This window comes from Eschrichtius robustus, chromosome X (genome assembly GCF_028021215.1).
Source record: "Eschrichtius robustus isolate mEscRob2 chromosome X, mEscRob2.pri, whole genome shotgun sequence".
In the NCBI taxonomy this organism is placed as follows: domain Eukaryota; kingdom Metazoa; phylum Chordata; class Mammalia; order Artiodactyla; family Eschrichtiidae; genus Eschrichtius; species Eschrichtius robustus.
In genome coordinates, this window is record NC_090845.1 from 115,290,834 (window position 1) to 115,312,725 (window position 21,892).

A 21,892-nucleotide genomic window follows, 5' to 3' on the forward strand; every position below is an offset into this window, starting at 1 on the left:
AAATGGAAAAGGAGAAGTAACAGCTGACACTGCAGAAATACAAAGGATCATGAGAGATTACTACCAGCAGCTATATGCCAATAAAATGGACCACCTGGAAGAAATGGACAAATTCTTAGAAAAGCACCACCTTCCGAGACGGAACCAGGAAGAAATAGAAAATATAAACAGACCGATCACAATCACTGAAATTGAAACTGTGATTAAAACTCTTCCAACAAAAAAACCCAGGACCAGATGGCTTCACAGGTGAATTCTATCAAACATTTAGAAAAGAGCTAACACTTATCCTTCTCAAACTCTTCCAAAATATGGCAGAGGGAGGAACACTCCCAAACTCATTCTGTGAGACCACCATCACCCTGATACCAACACCACACAAAGATGTCACAACAAAAGAAAACTACAGGCCAATATCACTGATGAACATACATGCAAAAATCCTCAACAAAATCCTAGCAAACAGAATCCAACAGCACATTAAAAGGATCATACACCATGATCAAGTGGGATTTATCCCAGGGATGCAAGGATTCTTCAATATATGCAAATCAATCAATGTGATAAACCATATAACAAACTGAAGGAGAAAAACCATATGATCATCTCAATAGATGCTGAAAGAACTTTCGACAAAATTCAGCACCCATTTATGATAAAACCCTCCAAAAAGTAGGCATAGAGGGAACTTACCTCAACATAATGAAGGCAATGTATGACAAACCCACTGACAACATTGTTCTCAATGGTGAAAAACTGAAACCATTTCCTCTAAGATCAGGAACAAGACAAGGTTGCCCACTCTCACCACTATTATTCAACATAGTTTTGGAAGTTTTACCCACAGCAATCAGAGAAGAGAAAGAAATAAAAGGAATCCAAATCGGAAAAGAAGAATTAAAACTGTCACTTTTTGCAGATGACATGATACTATATATCGAGAATCCTAAAGATGCTACCAGAAAAATACTAGAGCTGATCAATTAATTTGGTAAAGTAGCAGGATATAAAATTAATACACAGAAATCTCTTGTATTCCTATAAACTAATGATGAAAAATTTGAAAGAGAAATTAAGGAAATATTCCCATTTACCTTTGCAACAAAAAGAATAAAATACCTAGGAATGAACCTACCTAAGGAGACATAAGACCTGTATGCTGAAAACTATAAGACACTGATGAAAGAAATTAAAGATGATACAAACAGATGGAGAGATATACCATGTTCTTGGATTGGAAGAATCAACACTGTGAAAATGACTATACTACCCAAAGCAATCTACAGATTCAATGCAATCCCTATCAAACTACCAATGGCATTTTTCACAGAACTAGAACAAAAAATTTTACAATTCGTATGGAGACACAAAAGACCCCGAATAGCCAAAGAAATCTTCAGAACGAAAAATGGAGCTGGAGTAATCAGAGAGCCTGACTTTAGTCTATATTACAAAGCTACAGTAATCAAGAGGGTATGGTACTGGCACAAAAGCAGAAATATAGATCAATGGAACAGGATAGAAAGCCCAGAGGTAAACCCACACACATATGGTCACCTTATTTTTGATAAAGGAGGCAAGAATATACAAGGGAGAACATACAGCTTCTTCAATAAGTGGTGCTTTGAAAACTAGACAGCTACATGTAAAAGTATGAAATTAGAACACTCGCTAACATCATACACAAAAATAAACTCAAATTGATTAAAGACCTAAATGTAAGGCCAGACACTATCAAACTCTTAGAGGAAAACATAGGCAGAACACTCTATGACATAAATCACAGCAAGATCCTTTTTGACCCACCTCCTACAGAAATGGAAATAAAGTCAAAAATAAACAAATGGGACCTAATGAAACTTAAAAGCTTTTGCACAGCAAAGGAAGACATAAACAAGACGAAAAGACAACCCTCAGAATGGGAGAAAATATTTGCAAACGAAGCAACTGACAAAGGATTAATCTCCAAAATTTACAAGCAGCTCATGCAGCTCAATATCAAAAAAACAAACAACCCAATCCAAAAATGGGCAGAAGACCTAAAAAGACATTTCTCCAAAGAAGATATACACATTGCCAACAAACACATGAAAGGATGCTCAACATCACTAATCGTTAGAGAAATGCAAATCAAAACTACAACGAGGTATCACCTCACCCCAATCAGAATGGCCATCATCCAAAAATCTACAAACAATAAATGCTGGAGCAGGTGTGGAGAAAAGGGGACCCTCTTGCACTGTTGGTGGGAACGTAAATTGATACAGCCACTATGGAGAACAGTATGGAGGTTCCTTAAAAAAGTAGAAATAGAACTCCCATATGACCCAGCAATCCTGCGACTGGGAATATACCCTGAGAAAACCATAATTCAAAAAGAGTCATGTACCACAATGTTCATTGCAGCGCTATTTACAAGAGCCAGGACATGGAAGCAACCTAAGTGTCCACTGACAGATGATGGATAAAGAAGATGTGGCACATATATACAATGGAATATTACTCAGCCATATAAAGAAATGAAATTGAGTTATTTGTAGTGAGGTGGATGGACCTAGAGACTGTCATACTGCGTGAAGTAGGTCAGTAAGAGAAAAATAAATACTGTATGCTAACACATATATATGGAATCTAAAAAAAAAAGACAAAAGCATATGGTTATGAAGAGCCTAGGGGCAGGACAGGAATAAAGGCACAGACATAGAGAATGGACTTGAGGACACTGGGATGGGGAAGGGTAAGCTGGGACGAAGTGAGAGAGTGGCATGGACTTATATGTACTACCAAATGTAAAATAGATAACTAGTGGAAAACAGCCGCATAGCACAGGGAGCTCAGCTCGGTGCTCTGTGACCACTTAGAGGGGTGGGGTATGGAGGGTGTGAGGGAGATGCAAGAGGGAGGAAATATGGGGATATATGTATATGTATAGCTGATTCACTTTGTTATACAGCAAAAACTAACACACCATTGTAAAGCAATTATACTCCATTAAAGATGTTAAAAAAAAAAAAGGCTACCTCTGAGTCAAAAAAAAAAAAAGAAATTAAAAATAGAACTACCATGATGCAGCAATCCCACTACTGGGTATATACCCTGAGAAAACCATAATTCAAAAGGAGTCACGTACCACAATGTTCATTCCAGCACTATTTACAATAGCCAGGACATGGAAGCAACCTAAGTGTCCATCAACACATGAATGGAGAAAGAAGATGTGGTACATATACACAATGGAATATTACTCAGCCATAAAAAGAAATGAAATTGAGTTATTTATAGTGTGGTGGATGGACCTAGAGTCTGACATACAAAGTGAAGTAAGTCAGAATGAGAAAAACAAATACCATATGCTAACACATATATATGGAATCTAAAAAAACACACAGAAATCAGTTCTCAAGAACCTAGGGTCAGGACAGGAATAAAGACGCAGATGTAGAGAATGGACTTGAGGACAGGGGGAGGGGGAAGGGTAAGCTGCGATGAAGTGCGAGAGTGGCATGGACATATATACACTACCAAACGTAAAATAGATAGCTAGTGGGAAGCAGCCGCATAGTACAGGGAGATCAGCTTGGTGCTTTGTGACCACCTAGAGGGGTGGGATATGGAGGGTGTGAGGGAGATGCAAGAGGGAGGAGATATGGGGATATATGTATATGTATAGCTTATTCACTTTGCTATAAAGCAAAAACTAACACACCATTGTGAAGCAATTATATTCCAATAAAGATGTTAAAAAAAAAAAAGAAAAAAAATACCCATTGGAAAAAAAAAAAAAAGAAGATTCAATGAGTTTAAATTCATTGACATGTTTCAGGGCAGTCCACTATGCCCAAAATATAGTATTGGACGAGACGCAAGAGGGAAGGGATATGGGGATATATGTATATGTATTCACTTTGATTCACCTTGTTATAAAGCAGAAACTAACACACCATTGTAAAGCAATTATACTCTAATAAAGATGTTAAATAAATAAATAAATAAATAAATAAATAAATAATAAAGTTGAAAATATATTGGCTTTGAAGTACAACAAAACTGAGTCTGAATCTTGTATTTACTACTAACTAGCAGTTTTACTTTGGCAAAGTTGTCCTCTCTGAACCTCACCTTTCTTGTCTGTAAACAGGTAATAGTAATACTAACCTCATATGCTATCGTGATGATTAAATATGAAACATAGGTAAAGCACATGGCACATGACAGCTTCTCAATAAATGGTGGTCATTATTAGCTACTATGTAGGTTAATACATTGTAGCTTTCTCTTCAGAACATATTTGTTCATTAATTAGTTATAAATACTCTCTCTTTCTAGCTCTCAAAATAAACATAGATCTTCTCTACTTTCCCAAAGAATAGCTTGGCAATAGTGCAATTAACTTATTAGCAACCTGATTTTACACATAAGGAAACCAAAGTTATATGACTAGTGTAACGTCATACAGTGAGTTAGTGACAGAGCTGAATCTAAAACCCAGGTCATCTCATCCCCAGTTCAGCAGATTTTATGCACTCAACTGATACCCCTTAGACTAGGCTGTACTGCTATTAACAGTTTGTGGTGTCAGGCAATAATAACAATTATTTTCGTTCACTTTTTTTTTAACATCTTTATTGGAGTATAATTGCTTTACAGTGGTGTGTTAGTTTCTGCTGTATAACAAAGTGAATCGGCTATACGTATACATATATCCCCGTATCCCCTCCCTCTTGCGTCTCCCTCCCCACGCTCCCTATCCCACCCCTCTAGGTGGTCACAAAGCACCCAGCTGATCTCCCTGTGCTATGCGGCTGCTTCCCACTGGCTATCTATTTCACACTTGGTAATGTATATGTGTCCATGCCACTCTCTCACTTACCCTTCCCCCTCCCCTTGTCCTGTATTGCTTATCTAAGTCTATGCAAGAAGAGCAAAATAGAATACTGGAAATCTGAGTAATTCAGACTAAAGCTTTTTTTCTACGTTTGGGGCAAAAGAGCCAAATGAAAAATACTTGGGCAGTTGCAGAAGAAGCAGGGCAAATTAATGTCAATGCTTACTTCCCCATATATACTCTTGTCCTCCTCCAGTTAGTCTGACCATCTGAGTGAAGGGTGCCACTCTCCATCTAGCCAGAAACCTAGGAGTCACACTTAACACCTTAATATCAATACCTCCTTTCTCCACTCCTCCCTTATCCAAAGGTAACCAAGTCCTTCTAACTCTATCTTCTAAATTCTGTTCAATACTTTCTAACCCCTCTACTAGGTGAAATTTTTTTTCTCACCTGGAAACTGCAAAAATCTGCTAATTGATCTCTATTTGGCTTTTCTTAGGCCTCTAAAATAAATTTATTATGCACATCCAGTTGGTCTTTTAAGACAAAAATTGGAATATGTATGGAAAAAGTGAAAATTTATGTACTATTATTATGTATCTTGTCCTGTATACCTCTTTTCCTTGAGTCACTAATTATCATTTTGACTTGACTAATTTGCTATATAATTATTTTCACTTTTCCCACAAACACTATCAGATGTTAAGACTACAAATATCATTTCTTCCAAATAATAAAATGTCAGATAAATTTATTCAACAAATATTTACTGAGGGTCTATTATGTCCTAGGCACTAGAAATGTATAGTGAACAAGACAGACAATATCCCTATTTTTATGAAACATGCATACTTGTAGATGAAGAAATATAATAAACAAATATATAAATATATAATATAATGAAAGTGCTACAATAAACTTGTTAAATGCCATGATGAAAAAGGGTTTCCAGTTAAATGCAGTGGATTAGACATTCATATTTATCTATAAATGACATAAAAGAACTATTTTAGAGCCGTAAACCCATGAGAACAAAACAGGAAAGAGTATGAAAACAGCAGCATTTTAGGAAATGGAAAGCTCAAGAGCAAATATTAACTGATTAGCAGACCCAAGGAACCTGAATCCTAAACCAGCAGTGAGAAAATGAACAATACAATTTGTACCAACAAACTCCCAAAAGGCTCAGAAACTAGCAGCATCAAGTCAGCATCCGGTACTTCTATAAGTGAGGGTAAAAGTGGAGCCAAAAACATGGGAATTAGTAGATAAGTGATTTGTGAAGCAATTAGGCCTCCAAATCCCCTTCTTTATTCTTTGAAGCTGGGTAATTCCCCTACGTACTTCCCTCTCAGAAAAGACTAGAGACTTATTCTCTGATAATTAAAATAGGAGTTCTGTCTTAGAACTGAGTGTAAGATTAGGTGAAAGTCTAGCTATATACTGCATGTTGAGACCACCAGCCCTCTTCCACTTGGTTCTCAGAAACCTACAGCCAAGGCTTGCATCCCCCAAGTAGAAGATTAGAAGATTATTTTCTGAGAGAATTTGACCAGACTTACAGAAAATTATCTGAACATAATTAGGGGTTCACCAAAGGAAAGAATCCAGCCAAATCATCCTATAGTAGGGCCCACCATAACAAAAAGTTTTAATCGTGCTTTTCATGCCCCATTCAAATATAACCAAACATTCAAGGATCCCAAGACATATGCTTTGTTTTTAATTCTCTCATGAAAGGAAGAGATCAAAACAAATGAGGAAAAAAAGCAACTCAGAGGAAACATTTCAGGAAGATGAGAACCTTAAAAATCTTTAAGATCATCAGAAATATAAAAGAAGATATTGTAGTCATTAAACAAGAATAGTATATTATTTTTTAAATGGGAATTAAATAAAAGAGTTCTTGGATATTTTAAATGACAGCAGAAATAAAGCTTCAGTAGAAGTAGTGGAAAATGAAGTTGAAAGATTCTCACAAAAACTAGACCAAAGAAACAGAGACAGAAAATAAGAAAAAAAATTTTTTTTTTATTTAGAAAACCAAACCAGGAGGTTTGGGATAGGTTTGATAGGAATGAAAGGTTTTTCTGAAAGAGAACAGTGAAAATGGAGGAGAGGAAATTATCAAAGAAATCATTTAAAATTCCCAGAACTGAAGAAATAGTTTCCAGATTAAAAGGGCCAATTGAGTACCCAGCAATACTGATGCAAGTAGATTCACACTAAGGCATGCCATACTGAAATATAAGAATACTGGAAACCAAGAGAAGATTATATTTGAATGGCAGAAGTTGAGTAGGAAGGCACAGATGAATAAGGGCCACAGAGATGACCATAGTCATGGCATTGCATATAACCACTATATCCAATCCATCATACTCTGCCTGATCTACTCTAAAAGGTCATCCAGTATCCAAAGACTTCTATTTACCTCCACTGTACCCTCTTAGCCCAATCCAATTGTCTTTCTCTTAGATTACTACAATAGCCTATAACTGGGCTCTCTGTCTTTACTCTGGCCCCCTATAGTCCATCGTCCAGATAGCAGCCAGAATCATCTTTGCAAAGTGTAAATCAGACCCCTTTTCTTCCTTTCTTAATCCTATCAATGGCTTTCCACTGCTTCCAGAATTAAGTCCAGACACTTCACCATAGCATTCTGGACTCCACCATTAGATGTCCTTGAATATCTTTTGACATCATCATCTATCTGTCTCTCTCATTACTTCCAGACGCATTGATTTAATTTACATTCTATGAACATGCCCACTACATTTCCAGCTTAGGTCTTTTGCACTAGTCTCTATCTGCAATCTCCAGCTCTTTCTCATCACTCATTACTTAGGTCTCAGCTCACTTGTCACTTCCTCAGAGAAAATTTCCCTGATCAACTTACCTAAAGCAGTCACTGACCCAGCAATTCTCTACACCATTTTATTCCAGCATTTATTCTAGCTATTATCAGCTAAAATTATGTTTTTAAATTCATCTCTCTATATATATTTATTATCTGTATTCTCCCACAAGAATATAAGTGCCATATGGGCAAAAGTGAATTTGCCTATCACTTTGCATGTTCATAGGTGCTCAATAAATATTGCCTGAATTAACTTTCTAATGGATTAACCACCAAGAGTTCATAGACCTTAACACAGTAACAGAATAGAGTTGCAGATTTACATGGTGACATAGTGGCCACATATTAGATAATCCGAAAGGCATCCCATGGCTGAGGAAAAAATGATAAACAGGCTCATCAATGTCACACCTGAAGAGAAACCAATAGCTTCGAACTCTGCTATAATGTCCTCTAGCTTCTTTGTTCCCATGACTAAGGAGTAGCAAACATGCAGAAAAGACATGCTAGTGAGTAAGAAATACACAAATGGTGTAAAATGGAGTATGTATGTGCAAGGTAGGGGTGATTATTTTGGTACAAAAGAGGGTAATCAAGCCCAGTTCCTCACTATAGCAATAGAAAAAATAATTTTTATTGCCCCTCAAAAAGAGACCCCTGAAGAGCCAGGCTCTAACGGGTTCTCAAGAACGCAAACTCAAATTGGTGGTATTAGATTTCCTTTCTTTACAGATCACATGGCAAGCCCAGTTTAGGAGAGGGTACTTGTCTTAGTCTGCTAAGGCTGCCATAACAAAATACCACTGAGTGGTTTAAACAACAGAAATTTATTTTCTCACAGTTCTGGAGGCTAGAAGTTGCAGATCAGGGTGCCAGCATGGTCAATTAATGGTGAGAGCTCTGTTCCCAGCTTGCAAACAACCACCTTCTTGCTGTGTCCTCACATGGCAGAAAGAGAGAGAGAGAGAGAGAGTGCACTCTGATGTCTCTTTTTATCAGACATCTAATACTAATCCCATCATGAGGTGCCCACACTCATGACCTCATCTAAACCTAATTACCTCCAAAAGGTCCCATCTCCAAATGCCATCACACTGGTGGTTAGGGCTTCAACATATGGATTTGGGTGGGGGGACACAATTCAGTCCATAGCAGTAATGAAACTGATAGAGAAAAGAGGCAAAGTGTAAGGCAGGCCTGCCAGATGATACAGTTGAATGAAAGAGTCTACAATTACATTCCTCTCAAGATTTATCTATTGGTGGAGCTCACTAAAGCACTCCTACATTTCCAATTATCCAACCCTTCCAAACCATCATGTGGTAAATACAAAGATTGTTATATTCTAAAGTTATCTGATGGGATCAAGTTACATAGCCAGGAAAGGAATTCCTTCGTGTTTAATAGATCATAAATCCAATATGCATACTAGGAAAATAATACGTTCAAAGTCACACTGAAAATAAGATTTCAAGCCGGATTTGAGACCAGAGCTCTTGTCTCCCAGCAAAAGGCTTTTCCCTCTGAAGATGCAGCTATTGTCCCAAGAGACCCATGCCTCAGGTTGGTTCTGAAAGAATACCATAGAGATTTAAGGGCTGCTAAAACCTTGGGTCACTGTGACCCTTACTCTGTACTTCGTTGTTGAATTCTGTCTTTCACTTCATCTAAGTAACTGAAGATCAGGAAGATCCTCCTTCTCTACCAACCTTGAATCTCATTAGGGAAGAAGTACACTGTGTACTTGTTCCCTTGGCACTTCAGGTGGCAAATTTCATCCTTTCCCAGGCCAGTTAGAAGCTTGCAAGTACCTTGTTCCCTTGCCAGCTGTCTTCAAGGACAGTGTGCTCCCTAAGACCCACATGACAACAAATATTACTTAACAGACCAATAATTCCATACCGCAGTTGAAAATATCAAGATTACTACTGAGATTGAAGCATTGACTAGAAAAGAGTCCCAATGATCTCCTGATTATGAAGCAATTATGGGTATAGGAACTGTCACCTCCCCTAAACTTATGTTCTCCAGGACATCTTTTATGATAAAACCCACCTAACTCTGATTACTCAATTCCTCTACTTTGCATTCTATTGTTTGCTTTTGTTCAGTTGTTGCTTTAAAAGACTACTTTGGGATGCAGAGCTGTCATCGTACAAGTATGTGTTTGTTCTCCCTAACCAACTTGTGTGTTCTGTATAGCTGCTTCTGAGTATGGTCTTCATTACCTGTGCTTTATCTGTTCTAAATTTCTCTTTCCTGCATTTCTTTTCACTGACAAAATAATCTAATGTTATGGGGAAGCATAAAAGCTAAGGGTTGGCAAAATATGGCTCATGCACCAAAAAAGCAAGCTGAATAGCAAAATGTGACACCATCTGCTATGATTCTCTGTGATAATAGGAACTAAATGGTTTAACTCTGATGCCCAAATATCTCCCTACTGATCTCCCTTCAATAGTCCCGCTAGGTCCCAACGTCTCCTTATGTAGCTGCCAACAAGACCTTCATAAATTGATAATTGGATGGAACAGGGATGATGTAGGTAATCTAACACTTGCTCTCTCAGCTTTCTCACTCCTCTCAGTATTTTTTGTTTTTATTTTTGTTTTTTTGCTGTAAAGGATGTTTGTGGAGGGGAAAGAGAAACAGGTAAGAAGGGGAGTCAATCCTAGATCCTTGGGCCCCCTCTCCCAACTGGATGAGAGAGGAGAGGGGCGACCTATGGGATGCTTCTCTCACTTCATTTCCTCTTCTCTAATCCTGAAGAGCTTTAATACTGCCTCTTTCTCCCATTAGTGAAACAATGAATTAATGGATAATCTGTTTGTCCACCCTGAAGAGGTTGCCATTAAAGGTAGAAACAGAGATTGGCTCCAATTTAGTTGACAAGCTGATAACAATTCCTAGTGTTTTTCAAAAACTTTTATTAATCAGATTACTTAAAGCTATGTTTAATCTTTTTCTCTCCCTTCTGCTGCTTACCTTTACTACCACCTCCAGATACCCCTCTTCCCTAACACCTCTTCTATAATGAGCCCCCTACCCCCACACATAGCATAGGTGAACCGATCAGGCAGAATGTAATTTTATTGTCACAAGCTCTTTCTAAGCTAGAAATAGAAAAACTTCATGAATTATACATCAAAACACATACACCAAACCCACTGTGTTAGGTGAAAAGAAATTGTACTATTTCTACTACCCACCTTCTAGTCATATATGATCACATTTCCACCACAACCTGCATAAATGTACCCAATTAGAAATCATAGAATTGTCAAGTGTCAGAGTGGGAAGGGAGTGTAGAGATAATTTAGTCTAACCCTCTCATTTTACAGAGGATAAAACTAATACCCAGAGAAAGGGCTTTCCAAAGGTCACTCAGGTAGTTGAGAATATAAGTTCAACTAAAACCATGGCCATGTTTATGATCCTCTGTGTCAAAACAAACATATATTCAACTAAGAATTTAAGGGTATTTGGATCCATCCTCCAAACGAGGAAGTATCAATCTTTTCAAAGCAAAAACGACCCCATTCATCATATCTGAACATCCCTGCTCTTTTCTGTACTGCTTTGCTGCTATTGTCAATTCCCAGGACTCTTTCCTTCCCTGGCCTCTGAACAGCCCCCACGAATGAGCAATTCCTAAACGCATTTGCTATGACGTTTGCAAAGGCAGCCACTCAGAGAAAAGGTCAGTGTCACTGTTCTCTGTTTCCAAATATGTCCCTTTAAAGAATCAGACATTACAATACTGAATACCAATTGCCTAAAGACTTAGAAATCTCCTCTAGGAAAGTTCAAGGCTCCTGAAAAAATGGAAAATCCAGTGAAGTTTGTGAAGTGATTTACCAAATTGGAAAAGGAACACAAAAGGGGAATGAAGAGACACCATTTTTCTACTGGCCTGGGGAATTGCGCTGATGGGTTCACAAGAGAGTGACATGACTCCTCATTCCTCTGTCTTTATACTCAGCCATTTCTCTAGTGAGTTGGAAAGTCAGGCAAGCCCCACACATGCTCCCTGGTCACTAGAAATAGGGAGTCGGGTTTCTAGGGGGCCTCCAAACATAGAAGTAGAGCCACAAAGGAAAGAAGTAATTATTTATAGCTATTTTGCTTTGTACTTCTGATGTTAGTTCTTACCTGGTGCCTGTCAGTCAGCTCTGATCTCTGAATTTCCCACGACAGAAAATGATGCTTACTATTTCTCTTAGATGTTGCCAAGCATCCTTAATCATATGGTATACACAAAAACCTTCACAACCATACCCAACCTATTACTTTCTAGTCTCACCTTCTACCACTTTCTCCTGTGCTATAGTTAGTCTCGCTTTCTACCACTATCTCCTGTGCTACAGCCCACACTAGACAACTCTAAGTTACTGCACGCATCTTGTATTTTGAGGACTCACACTTTTTTCCCCTCTATATCTTTACAAATTGTGTTTCAAATTGCTAGAATGCCTCCATCCCATCCTCCATTTCATTATGTAAAACATATTTTTAAGCTATTTTCTCTTTAAAGTCTTCCATGATCCCTACCCCTACCCCAAATTAATTGCTCTATAAATAATTTCTATTCTTCTATTAATTCAATCATTCACAAATTGTTGAGTATGAACAATTTGTCAAGCACTTTGCTAAGCACTGGGAATATAACAGTAGGTAGACATATTCCCTATCCTTATAGAATTTATAGGATAATAGGAAAAATAAGTATTTGCAGTACTTTTCATAGGAGATGTATACATGGCTATGGGATGTCACTGCAAGGATGTGACATAGTCTTGAGAGGTCAGAAAAGGTATACCTTCGAAGGAGCATTTAAATTGAGAACTGAAATAAAAACATGAGTTAGCCAAATATAAAGGCTGTTCCCTTCCAGAAAGAGAATATAAACATATGAAAAAAACAATAAGGCAAGAAGGAATTTGGTATTTTCAAGAAACTGAAAGAAGGGGAAAGTGGCACAACGTGAGAATTCAGAAGAAAGCCAGGCATTGTAGGCTACATTATTAATTCTGGACCATAAACTAAGAGGATTAGGAAGTCACTGAAAATTATCAACCTGGGGACTGTTTGGAGGGAACAAAAGTAGATGTAGAGACATGGTGATGGCTTAGAATAGGGTGATGGAGAGAAGCAGATACATTTGAGAGATATTTAAGATGGGGAATCTACAGGACTTAAATAATGGGATCTTAAGAAATAAAGTGGAAGGTATCAAAAATGACAAAAATTGATAATGCTATATTTTATTGAGGTAAGGAATAATAGAGGAGGGCCAAAATTGATTTCAGCAGTGTTGTGGGTAGACAATGAATATGGTTTTGAAAATACTGAATTTGAGGTGCTTATGAGATATAGAATTGTATATAACAAACAGTCAGGTGTGTGGTTCTGGGGCTCAGAAGAGAGAGCTAATTAAAGGTAAGAAACAGAATCATCAGCATAAAGATGGTAACTGAAGTCATGAAAGTGGATAATTTTATTCTAGGGATAGAGTAGAGTGAGCAAATAAAAACTTCGTGATATCACAACAAACATTTAAAGGTTATGTTGAAGAGCCTTGAAAGGAGATGGAGAAAGAGTGGTCAAAGAGATAGAAGGAAAACCAGGGGATTGCAGGTTCTCAATATCCAACAAAAGAGGGTACATCAAGAAAGAGGACCTACTGTATAGCACAGGGAACTATACTCAATATTTTGTACTAACCTACAAGGGAAAAGAATCTGAAAAATGATATATATGTGTATATATATATATATGCCTGAATCACTGTGCTGTACACCTGAAACTAACACAACATTGTAAATCAACTATACTTCAATTAAAAAAAAAAAAAAATATATATATATATATATATATATATATATATATATATATATATATAAAGAAAGAGGACCATCATCTGAGGTGAGTGTTGTTGAGTTGCCAAGAAGTGTGGATTTAGCAACATGGGTGTCATTGTGACCTTATCGAGAGCTATTTCAGTAGAGTTGTGTGAGGCAGAAGACAGATTGGAGTGGGTTGAGGTGAAGAAATGGAGACAGAAATGTAGACAATTCAAGAAATTTGTGTTTAATGGTAGGAGTGAGATTGTTTAGTAACTGAGGAGGCTAAGGGATCCTGGGGGCCTTGCCTGTCTCTTTGTTTGAACAGAAGAAAGACTATAACATGTTTTAAAGCCAAAAGAAAAATCCAGTAGAGAAGGGCTGATTGAAGATATAAGAAATAAGTTAACTGATAGCATGAGTCTTCTGGGAAAGCAAAAGGAGAAGGAATCCAAAATATAGGTGAAGGGATTGGCCCTTAATAAGAGGAAGGATAGCCTTCCATAGTAATATTAAGAAAGAAGAGGGTAGTGAAATGTCCATAATCTCTCGGTTTGGAGGTAGAGTTGAACAGGAAGTGAGGTCCTTTGCTGGGATTCAGGGTAGGGAGAAAGATAGGAGTGAAGTTTCAGAAGATAAGTTTTAGTCAAGTTCTCAGAATGCTTTTTTTTTCTAGAGCTGATTAATGATTAATAAGGGATATTTTAATGCAGTGATTAAGAAAATGGGATCAAGAGTGAGAGTTTCTGGTCAGAACCTTGGCTCTACCATCAAGTAGTTGTATGACCTTGGGCAAATCATTTAACTTTTTTATTTTCAGTTTCCTCATCTGTGAAAAGGGGATGATATTTTTACCCACCTCATACTTTTATTGTGAAAACAAATCAACTGAGTTAATATACATGAAGGGCTGAGAATAGTGCCTGATAAATAATAAGCACTCTGCAGTGTTGCTTTCATTATTAAAGCTCACCAAATATCACCTGAGTCAGTATGTTATCAGATTACGTGGAGATACAAAAGATAATTATTAGGTAGAAAGGAAGGTGAAGTTCTTCAAAAGTTGATATTTTAGTTTTCTAACTAGAGTAAAAATACAACAGGGACATAAGGCTTACTTTCTATTCATATATATATATATATATAAATCCCAAGAAATCAGTGAGTATCAATATATCCCAGCAGAGAGGACTTCATCCGTAGAGGATGGAATTGAGAGTGGTTTCTAATGAGTAGCCTAGAGAATTGTGTCCTGCAGGGTGATCTTTTTCTTAATACAGCAGCAGGGACAACACCACCAGTTGAGACTTTCAGTTTTATTTCAGCCCTCTCCTCTGTCTTTTTCTGTATTTAGAAAGAGAAAAGGTTCACATCTGTGGCTGGGAAAATCACCATTTTTTTTTTTTTTTTTAGTTCATAGTTATTTTTTATTTTTTTCCATTCAATGAAGGTGACCTGGGAGGAGCCAGTATCCTAGTTCCCAGAATTTTTTTTTTTTAATTTTTTAAACATCTTTATTGAAGTATAATTGCTTCACAATTGTGTGTTAGTCCTAGTGGCAAGATGGGAATAAAGGCACAGACCTACTAAAGAATGGACTTGAGGATATGGGGAGGGGGAGGGGTGAGATGTGACAGGGTGAGAGAGTGTCATGGACATATATACACTACCAAATGTAAAATAGATAGCTAGTGGGAAGCAGCCTCATAGCACAGGGAGATCAGCTCGGTGCTTTGTGACCACCTAGAGGGGTGGGATAGGGAGGGTGGAAGGGAGGGAGATGCAAGAGGGAAGAGATATGGGAACATATGTATATGTATAGCTGACTCACTTTGTTATAAAGCAGAAAATCACCATTTTTTGAGTGGAGGAAGTGGAACTGTTTTTTTCTGGAAAAGCTTTGGAAATAGCCACAAAACATCTAGGTAAGTTCCAAAGGAGGGGGATCCCCAACCCAAATACACAAATGTTTGTTCCCCAAGTTCACTACAAGAGTATTGTGCCTTGATTCAAGTCACAAATTAGTGACTTGAATATACAAGGGTTGAAAACCTGAAGATACTTATGTATTTGGTTGTAAAAGATGGTGCCACCTAGGAGATAGTAGATGAGAACATGCAGTTAAATGGAACTGACTGATATGGTGTTTGAAGGTGAAATCAGAAACGTGGACTGTCAAATTTTGCTAATACAGTCTGTATTAGTGAAAAGCCTATATTACATGTACATAATAATATGCCACTTTATTATTTTCAGTACATTCTGTACATATGAAATGGCTAAATGTTGCCTAGCAGAGGTCCCACCAGAACTGATCCTGCCTGATTTATAATCAGCACATTTATTTGTTAGTATGCAAATAAGAACTGCTATAGCATTTGGGGAAAATTGTGTTGTTAAGTAAGTGCAACATTTCTCCTGCAATTTTGCTCCAACTGTTAATTAGTTCTGCTAACCTCTTTTTGCAGATTGTATGAAGTTAAACAGCAAACCAGCAGAAGTATGTGAATTTATACAATGGCAATGCAGTTGTGTTACACTGGGCAGGTTGTATGAAGACATACAGATTTTTTTTTAAGAATTAACTTTTTTATAGGTTTTATTTATTTATTTATTTATTTATTTATTTATTTATTTATTTATTTATTTATTTACGGCTGTGTTGGGTCTTTGTTGCTGCGCGCGGGCTTTCTCTAGTTGTGGCTAGCGGGGACTACTTTTCGTTGTGGTTCGCGGGCTTCTCATTGTGATGGCTTCTCCTGCCATGGAGCACCAGCTCTGGGAGCATGGGCTTCAGTAGTTGTGGCACGCGGGCTCAGTAGTTGTGGTGCACGGGCTTAGTTGCCCCTCGGCATGTGGGATCTTCCCGGACCAGGGATCGAACCCATGTCCCCTGCATTGGCAGGTGTATTCTTAACCACTGCGCCACCAGGGAAGTCCAAGACATACAGATTTTTGATTAAGTAGCAAGTGTGTAAAATGGATCTCACAGCAGCATAGATAAGGTACAAACTGGAATAAGCAAAGACAAAGCTTCCCATTTGTTAGCCCATTTGCTCTCATTTGGACTTACACAGATATGGCAAAAACTCTTTGGCATCAAGATTCAAAGTCAAGCTCCACCACCTGCTAGCTTTGTGACTTTGGCTGAGCAAGCTCTTATGTGCCTAGAACATAGGTGATGCTCTTCACAAACATGAAGCTGTAAGCAATATAGTAGCAACAGAGCATAGTTGTTAAGTAAGAGGGTTCTGAAGTCAGACTAACTGAGCTCAGAATCCTCACTCCACTACACTAGCTATGCATCACTCTTATCAAATTATTTAACTTCTTTAATTCTTGATTTATTCATCTGTAAATGGAACATATTCTTAGTAGACCTACTCAGCTCACAGAGTTGTGGTGAATATTTAATAAAATAATCAATGTAAAGCACTTAGCACTTGCATGCAACTGCAACATAGTAAGTCCTCAATAAACACTCGCTGTTAAAAGTGTTATCCCAAAACTTTCTTCACTGTGGCTTATGCCCAATCAGCTCCACTATAAATAGTCTTGTTAAGGACACTTACCTTTGCATTGCTTAATTCAGTGGACACCCCTGCATGACTTCAGCAGCATTTATGGCAAATAACTAATTTTTCCTTGTTGAGAAGTAAAAACTGGGAAGTTTTCAGAAAGATCTGAGGAAGAGCTAATTACTTAAAGGATAAAATTTTGGATCAGGTGCTGGAAGTAGAGTGTGGCATCTCTCTCTCTGGAACACTAAAACATCATCAGCTAAACCATCGCATGCATATTGAATATTTAACTGCCTAAAGACAGAGGCTCAGCTAGATGTTCTCTGAAGGTTTCCTTTTGCCTTTAAAGTCTGTGATTTTTCCAAAGTAGTGAATGATATCAGCTACTATTTGTTCAGCAATAGCTAAAATACAGATATGGACATTTTACATATGTCCTTGCAATCCTCACAAAAATCCTACAAAGTGGGTGTTCTCCACATTTTAAAATTGATGAAATAAGCTTAGAAAAGCACAGATAACAGTCATGAAGATACTGAATGGTAAATTCAAAATATTTCTTTTTTAATTTATTCACTCATTCTTGTATAAATACAACCAATATTTATGAACACCTACTATGTGCTGGGCACTGTCTTTAACACTGGTGTATAGCATTGAACATAGTAGATAAAATCAACGCCCTTTTGGAGCTTATATTTTGGTAAGCAGAAAATAAGACACAAGACTATCTGGTTCCAAGGCTTGATTCACTTCTATAATATGGTACAATGTCCTCTGACTGGATTTTGTGTCATGTTACCATTTTACGGTGAAGTCGAATTTTTCCCGTTTTAGACACAGCAAAATCATGCACCAAGGAAACCAAACTATTTCCAAATTTTTCCTCCTGGGACTCACAGTGGTGTCTGAACAGCAGCAGCACATCTTTACGCTGTTTCTGTGCATGTATCTGGTTACCATAGTGGGAAACTTACTTATCATCCTGGCTATTATCAATGATGCTCACCTCCACAGCCCCATGTACTTCTTCCTTGCCAATCTATCCTTCACTGATATCTGCTTCACAACCACTACAATCCCCAAAATGTTGGCAGACATCCAAAGCCAGAGCCTAATCATCTCTTTTGCAGGGCGCCTTACACAAATGTACTTTTTTATGTTGCTGGTGGACCTGGACAATTTCCTCTTGGCAGCCATGGCATATGACCTGAACATTGCCATCTGTCACCCATTACACTATGCTGCATTACTGAGTCCCAAGGGTTGTGTCCTGCTGGTAGTGACTCCATGGGTTGTCTCTAATCTTGTTTCAGTACTGCATCTCAGTCTGCTGGGCCTCTTGAATTTCTGTGATCAGAGAGAAATCCCACACTTCTTCTGTGACCTGGAAACCATTTTAAGGCTTGCTTGTTTAGACACCCAGATCAATGATTTGACAATCCTAGTTATTGGGGGATCAGTTATCTTCATCCCATTCACCTTCATTTTTGTCTCCTATTCCCTTATTGGGAATATGTATACGGTTGTAACTCCCATGCTGAACCCCTTCATCTATAGTCTAAGGAACAAGGACATGAAAGGAGCACTGAGGAGACTACTCATCAGGAAAATCTATTTCTGGAGATGGTGATCCCTGCCGTAAGAAACACCTGTATCAACTTCTTAGACTTAGATGAGCACACAGAGGACCCAAAGCCTCAGGCTACTGTGCCACCATGGTAGTTTCTTTCCCATCCATTTCCTGCCCCCAATACAGGTCCAAGACTCTAGATCGGACTCATCTCTCCATAAAAAATAATACCAAATAAAACAAAACAAAAATGCTCCTTTACTCCACAGTCCTTCACAATTTACAAACAGAGTTTTACCTGAATAAGCTTATGGCTTTGTAGTCAGTACTTACTAATTGGCCTCTAATTTTTGGTTGGTGCCTCCTTTCCCCCTCTACAAAACTCTACATGCTAGATCATTGATAGGAAGGAAGGGAGGAAAAGAGGATGGAAGGAAGAAAACATTGATGACAATAGTTCAAACTATCTTGCAGATAATACCATTTTGAAATTCACTACTTCCAAACAATGACTTGATTCACACTAATATTTTGGGGTGAATACTGTATCATTCTCATGTACTAGGCAAGAAAAAAGATGCACTAATAGAAGATAAACAAACTAAGGCAAAAACAATCATGTCATTTGTCCTGCTCTGAGCCCTACAGAGGCTCCCCAGCAAAGCTTAAGTTCTTCAGCATCTAAGATCCTCTACCACCTGCACTCACCTACATTTCCAGAAGTAAGAATCATCATTCCCTACCTGCTCACCATCTTTTGAACACCCTACATCCCAGGTACACTGGACGCTCTGTCATTCTTTGGGCAGTGTATGGATTTGCATGACTCTTGTCTTTGTACATGTTACATCCTCTCCTTGGAATATCTGTTCCATTCTCTCTTCCTACAGACATTTGACACTTTTTAAAGGCTCCATCTCAGGTCTTACATTCTCTGTGAATTATTTCATAATTCCTCCACCTTTCTAGGTAAAATTATTCCCTTCTCTCCTCTAGGATCCTGTAGCACTTTATTTTTCTATTGTATCACTTATCACAATTAATTATAATTATAAGGATATTTGTCAGTGTTATCCAAGATGATCTGAACTCTTTACAGTGTACAGGAACTATGTTTTATTAGTCTCTGTAGCTCTAGCCTAGTAAAATGCCTGAAACAGGGTAGGTATTCAGTAAACCAAATTGAATAAAACAATTGTCATCCCTCAAAACAGAAAATTTATTTTTAGTATCTTCTGCTGACTTGTTGAGTAATACTAGATGACTCAATTAATCTCTCTGAGCTTAGTGTCCCATTGATACAATTCATGAAACAGTATACTAACTTTTGCCTCCTAGCTACCCCCATTGATGATATAGAACATGTTAGAGGTTAAAACTTTCTGAGACAGAAGGTTGTTAAAGTGCCACACTGGGTAGGTGCCAGGAGTCCAAAATAAATCAAGAGAAACATAAAGAAAATCAGGTATTCAACATACACAAGAATATGAGGATTTGAGGTGTGGTTATGAAACTTAAGACATGATACCTGGGCTCTTTTATTCTGTATCTGTGTAATATCTTAACCTTTGATCATGGAGGAAACTTCAAGCTTTTCATGCATCTGATACTGCTAAAACATATCCCAGTTATATTGTCTGGTTGAATGAACCTAGCTCTTTGTTCCGCCTTCAGGGTTGGGTTTGTGGCTTTGTTGTGACACCACAATAGTCCAGTCAGTGCACTCAATGTGTAGTTTGCCGACCTATGTTAATCACAAAACTATTTGTTACTGGTCAGCAGAGGGATTGAGGTGAGATAAGTTTAGAAACTGAGACAAACATTTAGAACTATAGAGCAATTTCACATTGCTATGAAGTTTTTGTTTTATTTTACAGAAGTATCAGTTTACAAAAATTTGGAAATTAAAAAGTCTAGAAGCACTAGATTCTTCTCTGTCTTCTCCTCCTCCTTCTACTTCTTTTTCTTCTTCTCCTTCTTATCCTCCCCTTCCTCCTTTCCCTCCCCAATTTCTCCTTCTCCTTTATCATGTTCAACATAAAATCTTAAGCAGGACTCTGTATGATGAATACCTTTTTAACCAATAGCATCAGGGACTGATATTGGATATTTAATTTAAAGCATCAATTAAAGCATTTCTAAAGTATACAAACAGCTCATACAGCTTAATAAAAAAGAAACAAACAACTCAATCAAAAAATGGGCAGAAGACCTAAATAGACATTTCTCCAGAGAAGACATACAGATGGCCAACAGGCACATGAAAAGATGCTCAACATCACTAATTATTAGAGAAATGCAAATCAAACCTACAACGAGGTACCACCTCACACCAATCAGAATGGCCATCATTAAAAAGTCTACAAATAATAAATGCTGGAGAGGGTGTGGAGAAAAGGGAACCCTCCTACGCTGTTGGTGGGAATGTAAACTGGTGCAGCCACTATGGAGAACAGTATGGAGGTTCCTTAAAAAAGTAAAAATAGAACTACCATATGTTCCTACAATTCTACTCCTGGTCATATATGTGGAAAAAATGAAAACTCTAATTTGAAAAGATACATGCACCCCAATGTTCATAACAGCACTATTTACAATAGCTAATACATGGATACAACCTAAATGTCCATCAACATATGAATGGATAAAGAGGATGTGATACATATATATCAATGGAATACTACTCAGCCATAAAAAAGGTTGAAATAATGCCATTTGCAGCAATATGAATGTACCTAGAGATTATCATACTAAGTGAAGTGAGTCAGACAGAGAAAGACAAATATCATGTGATATCACTTATATGTGGAATCTAAACTATGACACAAATGAACTTATCTACAAAACAGAAACAGACTCGCAGATGTAGAGAACAGACTAGTGGTTAGCAAAGAGGAAAGGGGGGGAACTCAGTTGGGAATATGAGATTAACAGAGACACGTATCTATATTTAAAATAGACAAATAACAAGAACCTACTGTATAGCATAGGGAACTATATTCAATATCTTGCAATAACTTATAATGGAAAAGAATCTGAAAAAGAATATATATGTTTGAAACAATCACTTTGCTGTACACCTGAAACATTGAAACTATACTTCAATTAAATAAATAATTGAAATTTTTTAAAATTAAAAATACATCAACTAAAGCAAAGAGTCATTAAGAACACACAGCCCCTTAACACTTCATTTTTCAGAATACTCTATTTTGACTTATTCCATGCAAAGATATATTCCTTAACTAATCTTTTGATGTAGGGAAC

General features: G+C 37.5%; 1 protein-coding gene across 1 annotated transcript; it reads left to right on the forward strand.

Annotated features, from left to right (window-relative positions):
- The first annotated feature begins 17,902 nt into the window (after nt 1-17,902).
- LOC137756429 (olfactory receptor 1N1-like) lies at nt 17,903-18,685 on the forward strand. The gene has a single exon (XM_068532689.1). It carries the CDS (start codon nt 17,903-17,905, stop codon nt 18,683-18,685), a length of 783 nt encoding a protein of 260 aa, XP_068388790.1.
- Nucleotides 18,686-21,892: the final 3,207 nt, after the last annotated feature.